The 16,699-nt window shown below is 47.4% G+C and overlaps 1 protein-coding gene across 2 annotated transcripts; it reads left to right on the top strand.

The window, feature by feature from the left end:
• The first annotated feature begins 9,568 nt into the window (after positions 1 to 9,568).
• CHRNA6 (cholinergic receptor nicotinic alpha 6 subunit) lies at positions 9,569 to 16,098 on the top strand. 2 transcript variants are annotated; one of them, XM_003801066.2, is made up of 6 exons: positions 9,569 to 9,782; positions 11,276 to 11,415; positions 12,749 to 12,793; positions 13,632 to 13,741; positions 13,821 to 14,799; positions 15,899 to 16,098. In XM_003801066.2, exons 1-6 carry the CDS (start codon positions 9,704 to 9,706, stop codon positions 16,028 to 16,030), a joined length of 1,485 nt encoding a protein of 494 aa, XP_003801114.1. In that variant the 5' UTR covers positions 9,569 to 9,703; the 3' UTR covers positions 16,031 to 16,098. The 2 variants fall into 2 exon arrangements, with proteins under 2 accessions (XP_003801114.1, XP_012667680.1); XM_012812226.1 differs by lacking the exon at positions 12,749 to 12,793 and having other exon boundaries at positions 9,704 to 9,782; positions 15,899 to 16,030.
• Positions 16,099 to 16,699: the final 601 nt, after the last annotated feature.

Below are 16,699 nucleotides of genomic sequence, written 5' to 3'. Positions count from 1 at the left end.
AAGGGAAGGAAGGAAGGAAGGAAGAGAGGGAAGGGAAGGAAGGAAGGAAGGAAGGAAGGAAGGAAGGAAGGAAGAGAGGGAAGGGAGGGAAGGAAGGGAAGGAAGGAAGCAGTGAGTTACAGTGATCAACATGCAATTCAAGGTAAGATATTTCTGGATGGGAGGGAGGTTCACTTAGGGAGGTGTGCACAGGAAACTTCAGACCTTACTGGCGGTGTGCGATTCCATTCCGGGCTGTGCACGGGCACCTTTGTGGTGTTACTCTTTATACCGCAGGTCTCATTCAGAGTTTCTAAAATTCTGTTGCAACCAATAGCCAGTTGGGGGCAGGAAAAGCTTGGCATTTGCAGCATCTGACAGCATAAAACTTTCTTTTCCTAATCACAGAAAAAATAATGGCCTCCTTTAAAGACAGATCACACGTCACTCTCCAAAGTAAATAAATCCTTAGCTTAAACCATTGTGTTTTCTTGTTCACACACATCTCCATCCTGGTATACATTGTTCCTGATAACGACTCGGTGGTCTTTCTTTCAAAACCTAATATACTTTCCAGTGGGGCAACTCTGGCTTTTATTCTCCTGGTGCCACTACTGCAAAGCTTCTGGGACTCGGGCTTTCACCCCAGCTTGGTGACAACAGAGGGCTGGTCAGTGCAGCAGGCCTTGTGCACACATGGGAGAGAAAAAGCTTCAGCCACCCCATCGCCCGAGCTTCCAGACCTCCTCAGGGGCAGACCGTCACAGGCTATAGAAATCTGCTTGCACCCTCACTCCTGAGAACGTTCTTCTTTTATAGGTGTGGAACCCAAGTGCCACAGAAATTAGACAAACATTTATCTTAGCTTTTTAGGACAACTAAGCTATGGAGCGGCAGTTCTCAACCTGTAGGTCACACCCCACAGGAACTTGCTCTGATCTGGTCCAGGAACCAGCCACCACCTATGATCTCAGAATGAGAGAACCTTGTTCACCAGCCCACGTGGACACTGGATCTTATCGCTCTTGGGCCCTCTCACTGCAATTCTCCTGTTATTTTTTTTTTTTATTTTTTTATTTTTTTGAGACAGAGCCTCAAGCTGTCCCCCTGGGTAGAGTGCCGTGGCATTACAGCTCACAGCAACCTCCAACTCCTGGGCTCAAGCGAGTCTCCTGCCTCCGCCTCCCAAGTAGCTGGGACCACAGGCGCCCGCCACAATGCCCAGCTATTTTTTGATTGCAGCTGTCATTGTTTGGCTGGCCCGGGCTGGATTCGAACCTGCCACCTTGGGTGTATGTGGCTGGCGCCTTAGCCCGGTGAGCTATAGGCGCCGAGCCAATTCTCCTGTTATTAATCATTGCCCTTTGTGTCATCCAGTTCCTGTCCTCGTTTATTCAAGACAGGGTAAGAAAGCGTCAGCTGCAGTTGCCACTCAGTGTCTACCCCTTACAAACCATCTCCCAACGTACCCCAAACCTGCTGCACACTCAGCTCATCCCACTGAGGACACCTAATGACCCTGTCCAGCCAGAAGCAATTTCTGAAGACTGAAATCGTAGTCCCCACCACTCCTTTTAACAAGAGTTGGGAATGTTGGGGGTCGAATGTGGCCCCACACAAACCCTTCCCCTTCTGCTCCTCCTCCCCTTACCCATCCCTTTTCTTTCTCCTCTTCCCCTAAGACAAAGAACACACAGAACCCAGTTAGCCCCACCCCTGAAGTTCCTGCCAAAGGACCCTAACTCAGCAAGCCCTCCAGGGAAGCTGTGGAATTTGCCCTCCCCCTGAGGTCCCATATAAACGGTTCTCTAACTGCCCCCTCTTTGTACTGCCCAGGTGGGTCGCTGTCCCTTTCAATAAATCTGGCCTGAACATCTCTGCTCTGGTCTCATCTCCGGGCTCCACCTTTTACTTCGTACTATTGACTTTTGTGTCATTTTAAAGTGGCCCATTGTTCACTTTTCTTTCAAAGCAATTCCCACGTTTTATTTATTTATTTATTTATTTGCAGTTTTTGGCCGGGGCTGGGTTTTGGGTTTGAACCCTCCATCTCTGGCATATGGGGCCGGTGCCCTGCTCCTTTGAGCCACAGGCGCCACCCTCTAAGTTTTTATAGTTCAGCAGCTTTGGATGTTGAGAGTGGCCACTAACTGTCTGGATTTCTGCATTAGCAACAAGTTCAACTTTGAGTTTTCAATAAATACTGCTCTCAGACACACAGCTTCTTTTCCAGTTTATCCGCCCAAATCAGTGCCAAAACATGTATTTAAAACCACATTTAATCTGCTTTTAACAAGACATTTAGAAGGTAAGAAACAAAGAGGACCTCTTTAACCTCGTGAATTCTTTCTTGAACATAAGGCTTTTGTAGCAGACAAGATAAGACTCCCTGTACGAGAAAACCTGACCTTCAGTGTTTTTTTCTGTGCTTGTTTTGTAGGGATCCAAGAAGATCATGTCTTTTATTCTGTTTGATCAATCGACTTTCTCTTTGCCATCTCATAGTAAGCCCAAGCCTCATGAGTATGACCGGTTTTAATTTCAGACTCAAATTTGACTTGATTAAATTGGTCACAAGCTCTCTTAAGGCCTTGCCGGATAGAAATAGACTTTCCAAATGAACGTCTCTGCTGTATACATAAGCCACGGGCAGCCAAACAGCCCACACGCTTCTGTCCAGTCCAGTTAGGCCATTGCTCTGTAAATACAACCTTAAGACCAGAGGCCCTGAAGTCATTTGATTTAGTGTTTAGCTTGCGAGCTTCCATAATCCTATCGTTTAGTTCCTTGACATTTAAAATGCGTCTTCACGCTGCAAGAGTCACTGATACTGGTTAGCCAGAAGGATTTAGGCAGCTTAATCACGAGATTTAAAGTTTTCCTCCTCCTGTGATTCCAGGTCTTGTCTGAGTTGTTCAACCTTCTTTATTACCTGGCCTTTCCCAGCAACCCTTTCATGCACAAAAATGGCCTCCATATCTGGTACTTATGTAATTGATTATTTATTCCCTCAGTCAAACACCCATGTCCATTGCTAAAAATATAAAGAGTTTATAAACTATGGCCTCTGCCTTTAAGAAGTTATCTTTTGACTCGGGAAGTGGTTTGGAGTTTGAATTTCCAAACCCCAGTGAAGGTTCTGGAAGGTGCTATTGTGATTGATCTCAAACATCCACCTCACCCCAGGCCACGTTGGGTGTCAGTTTAGAACTGGGAGTGTGACTTAATTCTGACAGTTGAGATGAAGGGGCAGTCAGCAGTGGGAGCCCCTGGGAAAGTTCTTCTCTCTTCTAGGAGTCACAGGGGAGAGATTTCTAGTTAAATCTGGTCTATTGGAAAAATGACTCTCATTCAAGTGAGGATAATATTTAAAAGGGGTATTACTAAATAAATTTGGGTAAATCCAATTAAGTAATGTGTAGCCATTAAAAGATGACACAGGCTCGGCGCCTGTGGCTCAAGTGGCTAAGGCACCAGCCACATACCCTAAAGCGGCGGGTTTGAATCCAGCCTGGGCCCGCCAAACAACAATGACGGCTGCAACCAAAAAATAGCTGGGCATTGTGGCGGGTGCCTATGGTCCCAGCTACTTGGGAGGCTGAGGCAGGAGACTCGCTTGAGCCCAGGAGTTGGAGGTTGCTGTGAGCTGTGATGCCACAGCACTCTACCCAGGGGGACAGCTTGAGGCTCTGTCAAAAAAAAAAAAAAAAGATGACACAGATATCTATATAATATTGAAATGTAAAGGGACATTACAAAGTCTAATGTGAAAAAATAATTAAATATTTTTTAATACAACAAATGCTTAATAATGGTACTCCAGGGGAATGAAATTATTGGGAAAGACAATTTTTTAGAGATGGGGTCTCTCCCTTGCTCAGGCTGATCTTGAACTCCTGAGCTCAGTCGATTAACCCACCTCGGCCTCTCAGTGTGCTGGGATTACAGGCATGAGCCACTATGCCCGGCCTCTCTCTCTCTCTCTCTCTCTTTCCTTCCTTCCTTCCTTCCTTCCTTCCTTCCTTCCTTTCTTTCTTTCAGCAGGGGCTCACAGCATTAGGCAGTAGCTCAGTGGTGCAACCATAGCTCACTATAGCCTCAAACTCCTGGGCTTAAGCAAGTCTCCTGCCTCAGCCTCCCAAGTAGCTGGGACCACAGGCGCCTGCCACAATGTCCGGCTATTTTTTGGTTGCAGCCGTAGTTGTTTGGCAGGCCCGGGCTGGATTTGAACCCGCCACCTTAGGTGTATGTGGCTGGCACCTTAGCCACTTGAGCCATAGGCACTGAGCCTTCAATGTAGTTTTTACTTTCTTTTTTTTTTTAAGACAAGAGTCTCACTCTATCACCTTGGGTAGAGTGCTATGGCATCATAGCTCACAGCAACCTCAAACTCCTGGGCTCAAGCAATCCTCTCGCCTAAGCCTCCCAAGTAGCTGGGACTATAGGTGCCTGCCACAACACCTGGCTAATTGTTTGTTCATTTTTTTCAGTAGAGACAGGAACTCACTCTAGAGCTTGGGCAATTCACCTAGCTTGGCCTCCCAGAGTGCTAGGATTACAGGCCTGAGCCACCAGGCCCAGCCAGTTTTTACTTTCTTTCTTTTTTTTTGCAATTTTTGGCAGGAGCTGGGTTTGAACCCACCACCTGTGGTAGATGGGGCCGGCACCCTACTCCTTTGAGCCTCAGGCACTGCCCTATTTTCTGATACTGTTTGACTCATTCTAGATTCCAAGATTCTCTCTTTTTCTTAAAAGTTGAGTGGACAAATGAGGGGCATCATAGGGGCAACATCAGCCTTTTGGTCAGTCATTTATTAGCGTTTCTTAATGGTCCAAAATTAGCATTTAATTGACTCTCCCTCCTGCTGCTGTTTTGTTTTCTGGTCTTACTTGGAAACGGCCAAGTGTGGTGGGTGTGAACCACGCCCACTGGGGGCCTGGGCCACGTGAGAGGTAAGGGTGGTGGACTTAGAGAAAAGGCAGATGGGATCCTTGAATTATTGATGATGGTGTTGCTGCAGTGGGTTTATAAATAATACATGTTTCAAGGGCTATTTCCTTCATATTTAAGGACAACTAAAGACTGTTCTCGTGTTGAGTTTAAAGAGAACTGACAGTTGGAGAAAGGTCAACAGAACGTTCATTTGTGTGGTTTCTAGGCCAAACCCCACTCAAACATCAAACAAGAGCACAACCAATTTTATATAACCTTAGACTCTTATTGTTAGAGCAGACTGAGGCAATGGATTTAATTTTATAAGCAGGGGATTAGGTAGGAAGAAAGCTCAAAATAATTTTTATAATAAAAGTTTCATGTTAAACAATATCATGTTTTTCTTCAGAAACAACTCCAAATTGAAAACAGCTTCTATGAATAAAAGCAAAAAGGAATCAAAGAATTTACTCTCTGTAGCCTACCGATTTCCTGACACATCAGCCCTTCAGAGTGCATTGTTCCAGAAGGGAGCGCGCAGGGGGGTGGGGACAGACACTGGGGGAATCTGTGAAGCCAGCAGGGGTCACCCTCCTCCTGGGGTTGACCATTTATGGGTCTGAGTCCCCAGAAATTATATGCAAAATTTGTCTGATACACACGTGTGTGTGGGGAAGAGGGGTAGGCCATCGTTTTCATCAGGCTTATGGCCTTGAAAAAGTTAAGATCCAGGGCGGCGCCTGTGGCTCAGCGGGTAGGGCGCCCGCCCCATATACCGAAGGTGGCAGGTTCAAACCCGGCCCTGGCCAAACTGCAACAAAAAAATAGCCGGGTGTTGTGGCAGGTGCCTGTAGTCCCAGCTACTCGGGAGGCTGAGGCAAGAGAATCGCCTAAACCCAGGAGTTGGAGGTTGCTGTGAGCTGTGACACCATGGCACTCTATCGAGGGTGACAAAGTGAGACTCTGTCTCTAAGAAAAAGAAAATAAATAAAAATAAAAGTTAAGACCACTGCTTATTTCTGTTTAGAACTGGCTAAGGGGGATGTGAGAGTAATAGGGATGAGAAATGAGAGGGAGGGGACATCAAACCTCTTCCGACTTTAATTAACCTCTACCCGTCCAGGGTTGAGGTTAATTAATTAAATTAATTGCTGACTCATTCAACAATATGGCTAAGTGGAAACGAACTCCTAGAATACAGACAGGAGACCATATCCAGCAACATCACAAGAAGAGACAATGCCTTTTATCCTATTATTTTGTGAACTAGTTTTTCTTTCTTTGGGAGACAGAGTCTTACTCTATCACCCAGGCTAGAATGCAGTGGTGCAATCATAGCTCACTGTGACCTTGAACTCCTGGGCTCGAGTGATCCTCTACCTCAGCCTGCCAAGTAGCAGGGACTAGAGTTCTGCATCTCCATGCCCAGCCAACTTTAAAAAATCCTTTTTTGCAGAGAATGGGGTTCCCGTATGTTGCCCAGGCTGTTCTCAAACTCCTGGTCTCAAGTCATTCTCCAGCCTGGGCCTCCCAAAGTTTGGGGTCACAGAGTGAGCCACCACACTTGGACACCCCTGTGCATTTTCTTTCAACTTCCATCTCCACAGTTTTCACAAAGAGTTTGAAACAGGATATAAACCTGTAACTCAGTTACAAATCTCAAGCATTTTTCTGATGATGGGGGCATAGTTTAAATGTTTCCTTTGAAGGGAGAATGTATTTTTCTTTTTTTTTTTTTTTTTTTTTTTTTTTTTTGAGACAGAGCCTCCAGCTGTCCCCCTGGGTAGAGTGTCGTGGCATTACAGCTCACAGCAACCTCCAACTCCTGGGCTCAAGCGAGTCTCCTGCCTCCGCCTCCCAAGTAGCTGGGACCACAGATGCCCGCCACAACGCCCGGCTATTTTTTGGCTGCAGCCGTCATTGTTGTTTGGCGGGTCCGGGCTGGGGATTCGAACCCGCCACCCTAGGTGTACGTGGCTGGCGCCCCAGCCGGCTCAGCTATAGGCGCCTAGCCGTATTTTTCTTTTTAAGCATTTAAAATGTATCTTTCTTACACCTTCAGACCCAAGAGTTACTTAATTGTCCTGCCTGTTTGTACTGGTAAGAGAGTAAGTGAAAATCACACACTAATTGTATGGAGAGATTAAACCTCTTAAGTTACTGAATTTAGTCCCATGTTTCGGAAGAGGACAAGGCTGAGGTAGCTTAAGTGACTTGCCAATGTCCCCCTGGTGAGAATCAGGACCAGAATCTGAGGCCAGGTCTGTCTGACTGCAGAGCCCACATTCTTGTCGCCCTGTTCACGCTGGGCACTCTTCCCTGCAACCTTTACTCATAAAGTCCCCCATCCTCCCCCTGCACCAGGGCACAGTGGAACAGAGCCAGCTTGGTCCCGGAACAGAGCAGAGGTTGGCCATTGCCACACTGCAAAGGACCCCTCCTCTAGAGTGGCCGCTTGTGGTGATAGGTGATGAGCTGCAGAGAAAAACTACTGGGCGTGGGATCCAACAAAAGATGTGAAAAAATAGTTTTCCTTAGACTGCAGTGTATATCTACCAGGAAGAATGAAGAACAATCCCATTAAAAGCCACACTACAAAATGGCCACGTTAATTTGAGTTTTACTCTAAAAAACAGTGAGGCATTGGGCATTGTCCCATTTTGGCTCGGGTAACATTTTACCCATCACAGTAAAGTATTGTGTTGGGGGGGCCTAACACAGACACACATGAACCCTTATTTATTTATTTTGGCCGGAGCTGAGTTTGAACCCACCATCTCCGGTATATGGGGCTGGCGCCCTACTCCTTTGAGCCACAGGCACCGCCCCACACATGAAGGCTTTTCCCTTTTTCTCCTCCTCTCTGAAGACAAAGACAGAAAGGATCTGGTTATCTCCATCCCAGAAGGTCTCACCAAAGGGCTCTCACCTTCAGCGCAACCTGTGGAATGTGCCCACCCCCTATAGCCCCATATAAGGGGGGTCTCTAACTGCCCCCCAGGTGCAGACACCACCTTTGCACTGCCCAGGTGAATCACCTTCCCCTTCCCATAAACCAGGCCTGAACATCACTGCGGCCTCAGCTCTGGCCACCTGCTTATACATTTCACACTGCTCAGACTTTCTCTTTTCTTATCTTTCTGTTTTTGCAGAGACAGAGTCTCGCTATGTCTCATACTCCTGGGCTGGAGAGATCCTCCACCCTCAAGCACCCAGCCCAGAGCCCGGTCGATGTCTGGTGCCAAACAAATGTTAGTTTTTCTTTTGTTCCTTCAAGCGACATGAGTCTGGTGGAGTCTGGAGGGAAGTTGTTTGTCTGCACTCTGCAGTGTGAGGCGTGGAATGTCCGAATGTTCCACCCTGAGATCCTATTTAGCTCTAATTCCTCTTTAACCAACACCGACATCTGACTGAAAGGGACAATTCTTCAGAATCCTACTGCCACTAAACTTCTAGGGAGAGAGGAAATTATAAAGAAAACCAGGTGTTGATAAGGATGCTTAAATAAACATCAAAGTGTCTGGGTGGATCCATTTCTCTCATCCTCTGACATCTAATCCCTGATCATGAATGGTGATCACTGAATTCAGAAAGCCCTGGAGGCAGAAAGCAGAACAAATTAATTCTGTTGTCTGTAAATGCACTTACTCAGATAGAAGCGGGAATTCATATTGTAGGAAGGTGGTAGGCTTGATTAACGAGAGAACTCAGTGAGTACGCACATACTCACTAGGACATAGAGTGTGTGGCTGGGGTGGGGGGAGGGTCCTTTGACAAATTTAAATTCCTCTCCCTTCACTAGCTACTTGTTTAAGTTGTTTTCCAGAAATGGTAGATTTTCTGCAAGACAAAGGAGCTGAGATTCTGAAGGCCCCTGGGCAGTCTTCCTGAGACAAGATTCCTCTTCCCCTACAACCTGCCCCCACTGTCTGTGGCCCAGTGTGACACACACCACGATCCGCCCCAAGACAAGGGGCCCCTCCTTTAATGCCCCGTGATCTTCCTAAGCTCCAGAGAGAGCTAAAATTCACGTTAGAAATTCCTTTCTTGAGGCGGTGCCTATGGCTCAGTGTGTAGGGCGCCAGCCTCATATACCAAGGGTGGTGGGTTCAAACCCGACCCCAGTTGAACTGCAACCAAAAAATAGCCAGGAGTTGTGGCGGGCGCCTGTAGTCCCAGCTACTTGGGAGGCTGAGGCAAGAGAATTGCTTAAGCCAGGAGTTGGAGGTTGCTGTGAGCTGTGTGACACCACGGCACTCTACCAAGGGCAACAAAGTGAGACTCTGTCTCTACAAAAAAAGAAAAAGAAATTCCTTTCTTCCTTGACAGTCCCCGTGGTCTCAATAATTGGATCTCTGTGCAGTGAGCAGCTAGACCTGGGTGAAAGCCCCTTGTAGGTTCCACCAGCCGTGCTTTGCCTGTGGCTGAGCTTGGTGACGTGTGTTCCTCCCCTGAGGAGTCGGGCTGTGCTGCACAGAGCTCTCAGCCGCTGACAGCGCTCTGTCCTCTCCTGGCTCCCGGCCTCTCTGTTTGCTTTTCTTTGCCTAGAAGCTGTCAAGAAATATGACTCATCTGATGTCAGATAGACCCCTCCTTTGCTCTTCCCATCTGCCTTGGTCTCTGGTCCTGAGAACAGCTGCATCATGTCCGCTGAGTGTTCTGCTCTCTTAGAAGACACACGTGGATTGCAGCAGGATTCTGATTTAAAGGTCAATGTGGGCAGCTGACTGACAGCTCTTTGTTTTCTACACTCCTTTGCTTAGAAAAAAGAAAGCCAAGTGTGTCCTAATCATGCTGAGCGGCCAGGGGAAGGGGCTCCTTCACCTGGGTCTGTGTCTCTGGCTCCCTGTGTTCACACCTGTCTTTAAAGGTAGGTTTCATCCTGCTTGATCCTCTGTTCTCTCTTGATCTACACGTGTTTGCACTCTTTTCTAGGTGTGCTCGAGCAGATAGGAAAGATTCTATGGGTCAATCCATCAAACATCTGCGTAGGAAGCACCACTGTGACGGCTGCTCTTTAACTCACCTCTTTTTATTAGTTACATCTGATGGATAAGTTGAGATTTGGTGGGTTGAGCCGGGTGAGGAGGACAAGGAAACATACTATACACCGTATCTTATTTTCCCAATTGAAATACAATAATAAGTAAGAGCGGTGGGGTTTTCTATTCATCTGCTGTGGATATTCAACTTATTTATGTGTAGTTATATTTAATATTTTTTCAAAATGGTGATTTGTTAGCTGATCCTATCCCACAGTCCACAAACCCTTCCACTTGGTAGGTGATCATCTTTGTTTCAGGAAATATGTCATTTTACTATGCTAAAATGTGTCCCAAGAGTAAGATCATTTATTTTAAAAGTTAAGACTTGGACAGCTGCTGCTCTGCGGAACAGAATCACATTTCCAGGTGCTGTGAGGCTCCCGGAGGACATGGTCTTGGAGCTGATGGATGGGTATCCGAATGTCCCCAAGGGGAAAAATGAATAAGCAGGAGGATTTTTGCCTGTTTCATGAAGCAATGTTATCATTATGGCAAGAAAAATATTTTACACTTACGGTTTTTCTCTCCTGTTAAAACCTCGCAGTTGTAGTATTCCCAAACCTCTCTCTCATTTTGCCCGATTAGCTTTTCACTAACTTTCAAGTTATAAATCCCTTTAGGAAATTTGTGGAATAATATTTTAGGTATCAAATTTGAATTTCTATAAAGTGTAGAAGGAGTATTCGTGACATGAATTATGACAAATGGAGACCAGTAACTTACCTTTAATGTATTCTTAGAATAAACAAAGGGACATGCATGAAATAATTGTTTAGACTTCAGTAACTGAAAAGGCTATTAATAACCACATAGGAACCAATTTTTAATTCTTTTAAAGACACTTCAGGTAAATTTGTCTTAAAAACCTTGCATTCTCACAAATCTCTAAGAAAAAAAACTGAATTTCAAAGTTGATTGTAAAAGAGTAGGGCTTGAGAAGACCTTGATGAAATCACAAGTTATTTCGGTTTTCGCTTGGTAGGGTTTGCCCAGCTGAACACTTTGCACATTGACTCTGTACCAGTGGGTCAGCGCTGTCGGTGAGGAAGGGCAGGACTCTTCCAAGATCACTGGAAGCTCCCAGTTACCCTAGGAGTGACAGAGCAAAGATTCCAAGCCTTGAGTCTACCTCCTTTACATTTGTGGGGCTTTTAGAGTCTTTCAAAGCACCGTTTTCTCTGCTCTCCCTCTAGTCTGGAGCTGCAGCTGAGGCTCAGAGGGTGAGGTGAGGTGGGCCCTGCACGGGTGGGGACAGCGCAGGAAGCCATGCTCCTCGACTGCCCACATCCAGCTGACTCTCCCCTCTCTGGCCACCCAGGCTGTACCGGCTGCGCCACAGAGGAGCGGCTCTTTCACAGACTCTTCTCTCATTACAACCAGTTCATCAGGCCCGTGGAGAATGTCTCCGACCCAGTCATTGTGCACTTCGAAGTGGCCATCACGCAGCTGGCCGACGTGGTGAGTACCTGGCTCCCATGAGGGCCCTTCCCCTATGTGGCTGCTCTTCTCTCATGTGGAAAACAAGGGAATTTAAAAATATAGATAGGCTCGGTGCCCATAGCTTAGTGGTTAGAGTGCAGGTCAAATACACCAAGGGCGGTGGGTTCAAATCTGGCCTGGGGCAGCTAAACAACAATGACAACTGCAACAAAAAGTAGCCAGATGTTGTGGGTGTCTGTAGTCCTAGCTACTTGGGAGGCTGAGGCAAGAGAATCGCTTAAGCCCAAGAGTTTGAGATTACTGTGAGCTGGGTGACATAGTGAGACTCTGTCTCAAAAAAAAAAAAAAGAAAAAATACAGATAAACACACATCTACCTGAGGCTTGGGCCTTTAAAGCTGGCCAGAGGGAGGGAGACGGCCTCCACCCACCCCTGGGCTCCAGTACTCTGGAGGGTCCTTGGGAGGCACAGTTGGCTGAGGAGGTTTGGGGTGGCACTCATTCTAGGCCGTCAGGGACTCACCCCCAATCTGTGTGTTGTAAGTCTCACAAAAGTTCTGGGTGTGTCTTTGGTCACTTCCCACTGAGAGGCGTTGGCGATGTCGTGTGGGACACGTTTCCTCCTGACAGCCCCTGACTCTGCCAGTGATTTAAGTATCTGCTTAAGCGTCACCTCCTCAGAGAAGCCATCTTTGACTGTCCCATCTAACACACACACGTGTGTGCACACGCTACGGTGCAGGAGCCGTGCGTGTCTTGTACAAGCACCAGGACTGCTCCCTGTCTCTTCTCCTACATAGGACTGAGCTCTGTCTTCTATTACTAATTTTGTGTCCTCTTCACTAACAGTTGACACATGTGAAGGCAGGACCTCCCGGTCACTGCGTGGTCCAGTAGGCACAGAGCCCACAGTGGTCGCTCCATGAACACCTGTGCAGCGAAGGACAGAAGCAGTGACGTGGGGTGGGGGGTATGGAGCGTGCAGTGGGTGAGAAGCGGATCTCAGCTGGGAGTCCCCACAGTGAGCAGAAGTGACCTTCTGAGGTGGGACGGGGTGGACAGGCTGGGACTCCACCCCTAGGGGTCCAGAGGCACCGCTGAGGAAGGAGCGCTGACTCTGGCCACACCCTGAACGTGTGTTCTACGTTGCCTTTTCAATCCTCCTGCTCGTCTCCATCAGCGTGAAAAATTCAGATTTGGGGCTTTTCTGTTATAATTCTTGCTGTAAGACTCACCTCTACAGCAAGTGCAATGGAAACTAAAAGTATCATTTCTTTCTTTCTTTCTTTCTTTTTTTTTTTGTTTGTTTGTTTTTAGCTCTGACTCACGAAAGTCTCATTTCTTTTTCTCAGGATGAAGTCAACCAGGTCATGGAGACCAACCTGTGGCTGCGTCACGTACGTGTTTATGTCGTGTGTCAGTTTAACACTGCCGAGTGGATAAAATCCATCACTTCCCCCCGCCTCTACCTGATGACCGAGCAATGGCTGACCCAGGTGCACAGTTGCAGAAACCTAGTGACAGAGAAAACTAGTGACTAGAAACCTGGTGACGGGAGGTCTCTGAGACATGGAGACTTCCCTTCCTGGTTGCTGTGCTCAAATCTCCTACCTTTGTCTGCAGCTTAGCTCCAGAGCCTGGCACTCAGCTGGGCTTGGTCCTTGCTGGACCAGGCTTAAGAGAAGTCAGGAGCTCAGCTCAAGAGCTGTGGGAGAGATTCATCCCAGCTGGTTTTATCAGTTATACCACCTTTTTCTTCCTTCACAGAGTCGTAATCTTTTACACGGGTTTGGTAACAACCTCACCATCATGTGTTTGAACTCTCTTTAATATTAGAATTGGTTTGCTGCTCTGAGTGTGGGCCCTGGGACAGGGAAGTGGAACCTATAACCTTGGCCAGCTAACTAATAATCAGTAGATAATTACCTAATTATTTGCCAAAAAACAGCTCAGCTGTTTTGCCCCCCTGGATATAATTTCTTAAATTTGGATACAAACCAATGTATTCTTCAAATAAGAATTCTTTTTTTTTTCCAAATTAAAAAAACTGTTGAATCAACAGAAAGTTAACACTGGGAGAAAGTTATTAAGTAATTTTTTTTTTTGCAGTTTTTGGCCGGGGCTGGGGTTTGAACCCACCACCTTGGGTATATGGGGCCAGCACCCTACTCCTGTGAGCCACAGGTGCCACCCAGTTATTAAGTAATTTTAAAAACTGATTTCTCTTTCTTTTAGATCTGGAATGATTATAAATTGCGCTGGGATCTGGCGGCCTATGACGGCATCGAGACCCTTCGCGTTCCAGCGGATAAGATTTGGAAGCCTGACATTGTTCTCTATAATAAGTATGTTTTCCAACCTTGCCTTGGGTGGGACACTCATGGCCCAGGGAGTGTTACTAACCGTGTCCGGTTCACATTGCAGTGCTGTTGGTGACTTCCAAGTTGAAGGCAAGACTAAAGCTCTTCTGAAATACGACGGCATGATTACCTGGACCCCACCTGCTATTTTTAAGAGTTCCTGCCCCATGGATATCACCTTCTTCCCCTTTGATCATCAAAATTGTTCCCTAAAATTTGGTTCCTGGACGTATGACAAAGCTGAAATTGATCTTCTAATAATTGGATCTAAAGTAGATATGAATGAGTTTTGGGAAAACAGTGAATGGGAAATTATTGATGCTTCAGGCTACAAGCATGACATAAAATACAACTGCTGTGAAGAGATCTACACAGATATAACTTACTCCTTTTACCTCAGACGATTACCAATGTTTTACACCATCAATCTGATCATCCCCTGCCTCTTCATTTCATTTCTAACTGTGTTGGTCTTTTACCTTCCTTCGGACTGCGGTGAAAAAGTCACACTTTGCATTTCGGTTCTGCTCTCCCTGACTGTGTTTCTGCTGGTCATCACAGAAACCATCCCATCCACCTCTCTTGTGGTCCCGCTGGTGGGCGAGTACCTGCTGTTCACCATGATCTTTGTCACCCTGTCCATCGCGGTGACTGTGTTTGTGCTGAACATCCACTACCGCACCCCCGCCACGCACACCATGCCCGGCTGGGTGCAAGTGGTTTTCCTCCAGCTGTTACCCCAGATCCTGATGATGAGGAGACCCCTGGATGAGACCAGGGAGACAGGTGTGGATAGAATCCCCAAAGGCATTTCCAAGAGGCCGGTCACAGTCAAGTTTGCAAGCCGAGGAGAACCCAAGCTCCTTAAGGAATGCAGCCACTGTGGCAAATCAAGTGAGCTGGCCACCAGCAAGAGAAGGTCAAGTCATCAGCCTTTACAGTGGGCGGCTGAAAACTCAGAGCACTCGCCTGACGTGGAAGATGTGATTAACAGTGTTCAATTCATAGCAGAAAACATGAAGAATCACAACGAAACAAAGGAGGTAAACGTGTGTCTCCACTCCCTGGCTAGGTGCACCCTCCACAGGCCTCAAGCCACCGTAGAGACCCAGGGAGACTTTCAGTGAGTCTGTCCCCAAGAAGGTCAAGCAGCCCTACTCTGAGACCCAGCAGGCAGGAGTGCACCGGCAGGGGTGGCCCAGAGGAAATCTCCACCTCCAGAAATGTGAACACACGGGAGATTGGGTTAAAATAAAAATTCAGGACAAACATGGGTGATGAAACTCTGCACAAGGAGCAGTGGCAAATAGAAGGGTGGAAAGGGAGATGCTGCCTCCAGAGGCAGGGAGGAGTAAGTGCAGGGCAGAAAGCGGCCTGGCTGGGTGTTGGGAGCAGAGGATACCTGCCTCCCACCAGCTCCATTCCGTCCTATCTGAGAGAGATTTAGGTGCTGATAGGATGAGCCTCAGGGATATTTTTAGCATCTGCATATTCTGCCCCTGCTGCCAGAGTCTAACTATAGCAGCACACACCTCCTTCATCCTCCAAAAAGAGGCCTCAGGACTGTGAGGGTGACTAGCTGAGGCCATCTAAAACCTGGGTCAGGTGTCTGGGCTTGACGTCAGACTGAGGCCACCGGCAGCTGTATACATCTCCTAGTAAAAGGATATGGTGGGACTATTATAAAGGACAGTCGCTGTTGACTTAACAACCCCCACCACCCCCACCACCCCCGGCCAAGGCAGGGCTCTTGAGATAAGACCACAGAGACTGTGGCAGGAGGTTGGATCTCAGGAGCTGGAAGGGCGTGAGAAATGCAGCCATCCATGCAGGCAGCCTCCCTATGCAGTCTCTGAGAGGAGCAGTCCCCGGTCACATCCCACCCCGGCCTCAAACTCCTTCCCCAGACCAGCCAGAATTCCGGGCGGTGCAAAGAGCAAGTTTTGGGTTCATAAACACCTTCAGACAAAACAAAATTTCTTATATGTATAATGTAGGAGACGTTGAGTTCACCAACATAATTCCAGTATTTGCTTTAAAAAGTGCTGGGAAAATCTTTGCAAAAGAAGCCGCTTGTTTATAAAGCACGGCACTTCCCTGTGGTGATGATTTTTAAAGATAGCTTTGTTTCGTGTGTTCCAGGTAGAAGATGACTGGAAGTACGTGGCCATGGTGGTGGACAGAGTGTTTCTCTGGGTGTTCATCATTGCCTGTGTGTTTGGAACTACAGGTCTGTTTATGCGGCCGCTACTTGGGATCACAGGAAGGTCTTAAGATGTATGTTCCTTCTGTGTTCAGAAACTTACGGACACTGTGTCTGTTCTGTATTCCCCGCCACAAGGGAAGTCCCCCAGGTGAAGTGATGGCTGGGTGGGAAAAGAGATTGTCACAGGAGAGGGAAGCTGGAATACGCTCCTCTGTAGCACTGGGGAGGGCCGGAAGGTGGTGCAGGACTCCAGACCCCAGAACTGGTTGCACCCAGGGGCTGAGAGTGGCGGGTCAGGCTTTCACGTCTCAACCTGCTTGGCTTCATGGGACATGAAGGCTCACCCCGCGACCTCCCCGCGTAGTCAGCCCGCGTCACGCCATGCTACCAAGAGCTTCTGTGATACCTGTAGTTTGTGCCGTTTTTCAGCCCCGTGACATCTGTGAGGGTGAAACTCTGGGAACTGGACCTTGCCGACATTTGCAACCCTAAACTCTTGCATCTGGCTTTCCTGTGACACCTGTCTCTATGGTGTCACTCATACTTTTCATTATTTGACACATTAATTGGTTGAAAAGAAAGCAAGGGCTGGCTGCGGTGGCTTACGCTTATAATCCCAGCACTCCGGAAGGCAGAGGCAGGTGGATCTCCTGAGCTCGGGAGTTTGAGATCAGCCTGAGCAAGAGGGAGACCTCGTCTGTACTAAAAATAGGAAAACTAGCCAGGCATGGTGGCTG

Source organism: Otolemur garnettii, unplaced genomic scaffold (genome assembly GCF_000181295.1).
Source record: "Otolemur garnettii isolate 467f Iridium unplaced genomic scaffold, OtoGar3 scaffold00197, whole genome shotgun sequence".
Lineage (NCBI taxonomy): Eukaryota > Metazoa > Chordata > Mammalia > Primates > Galagidae > Otolemur > Otolemur garnettii.
The sequence above is the reverse complement of the archived record's forward strand: the minus strand, read 5'-3'. Positions and strand labels throughout refer to the sequence as shown.

Bases quoted from the DNA above. Each gene is read 5' to 3' on its own strand.
- CHRNA6 (XM_003801066.2), top strand. From the start codon at position 9,704: ATGCTGAGCGGCCAGGGGAAGGGGCTCCTTCACCTGGGTCTGTGTCTC. The intron at 9,783-11,275 runs GTAGGTTTCATC...CTGGCCACCCAG, and splicing joins GTTCACACCTGTCTTTAAAG to GCTGTACCGGCTGCGCCACA. The intron at 11,416-12,748 runs GTGAGTACCTGG...TCTTTTTCTCAG, and splicing joins TCACGCAGCTGGCCGACGTG to GATGAAGTCAACCAGGTCAT.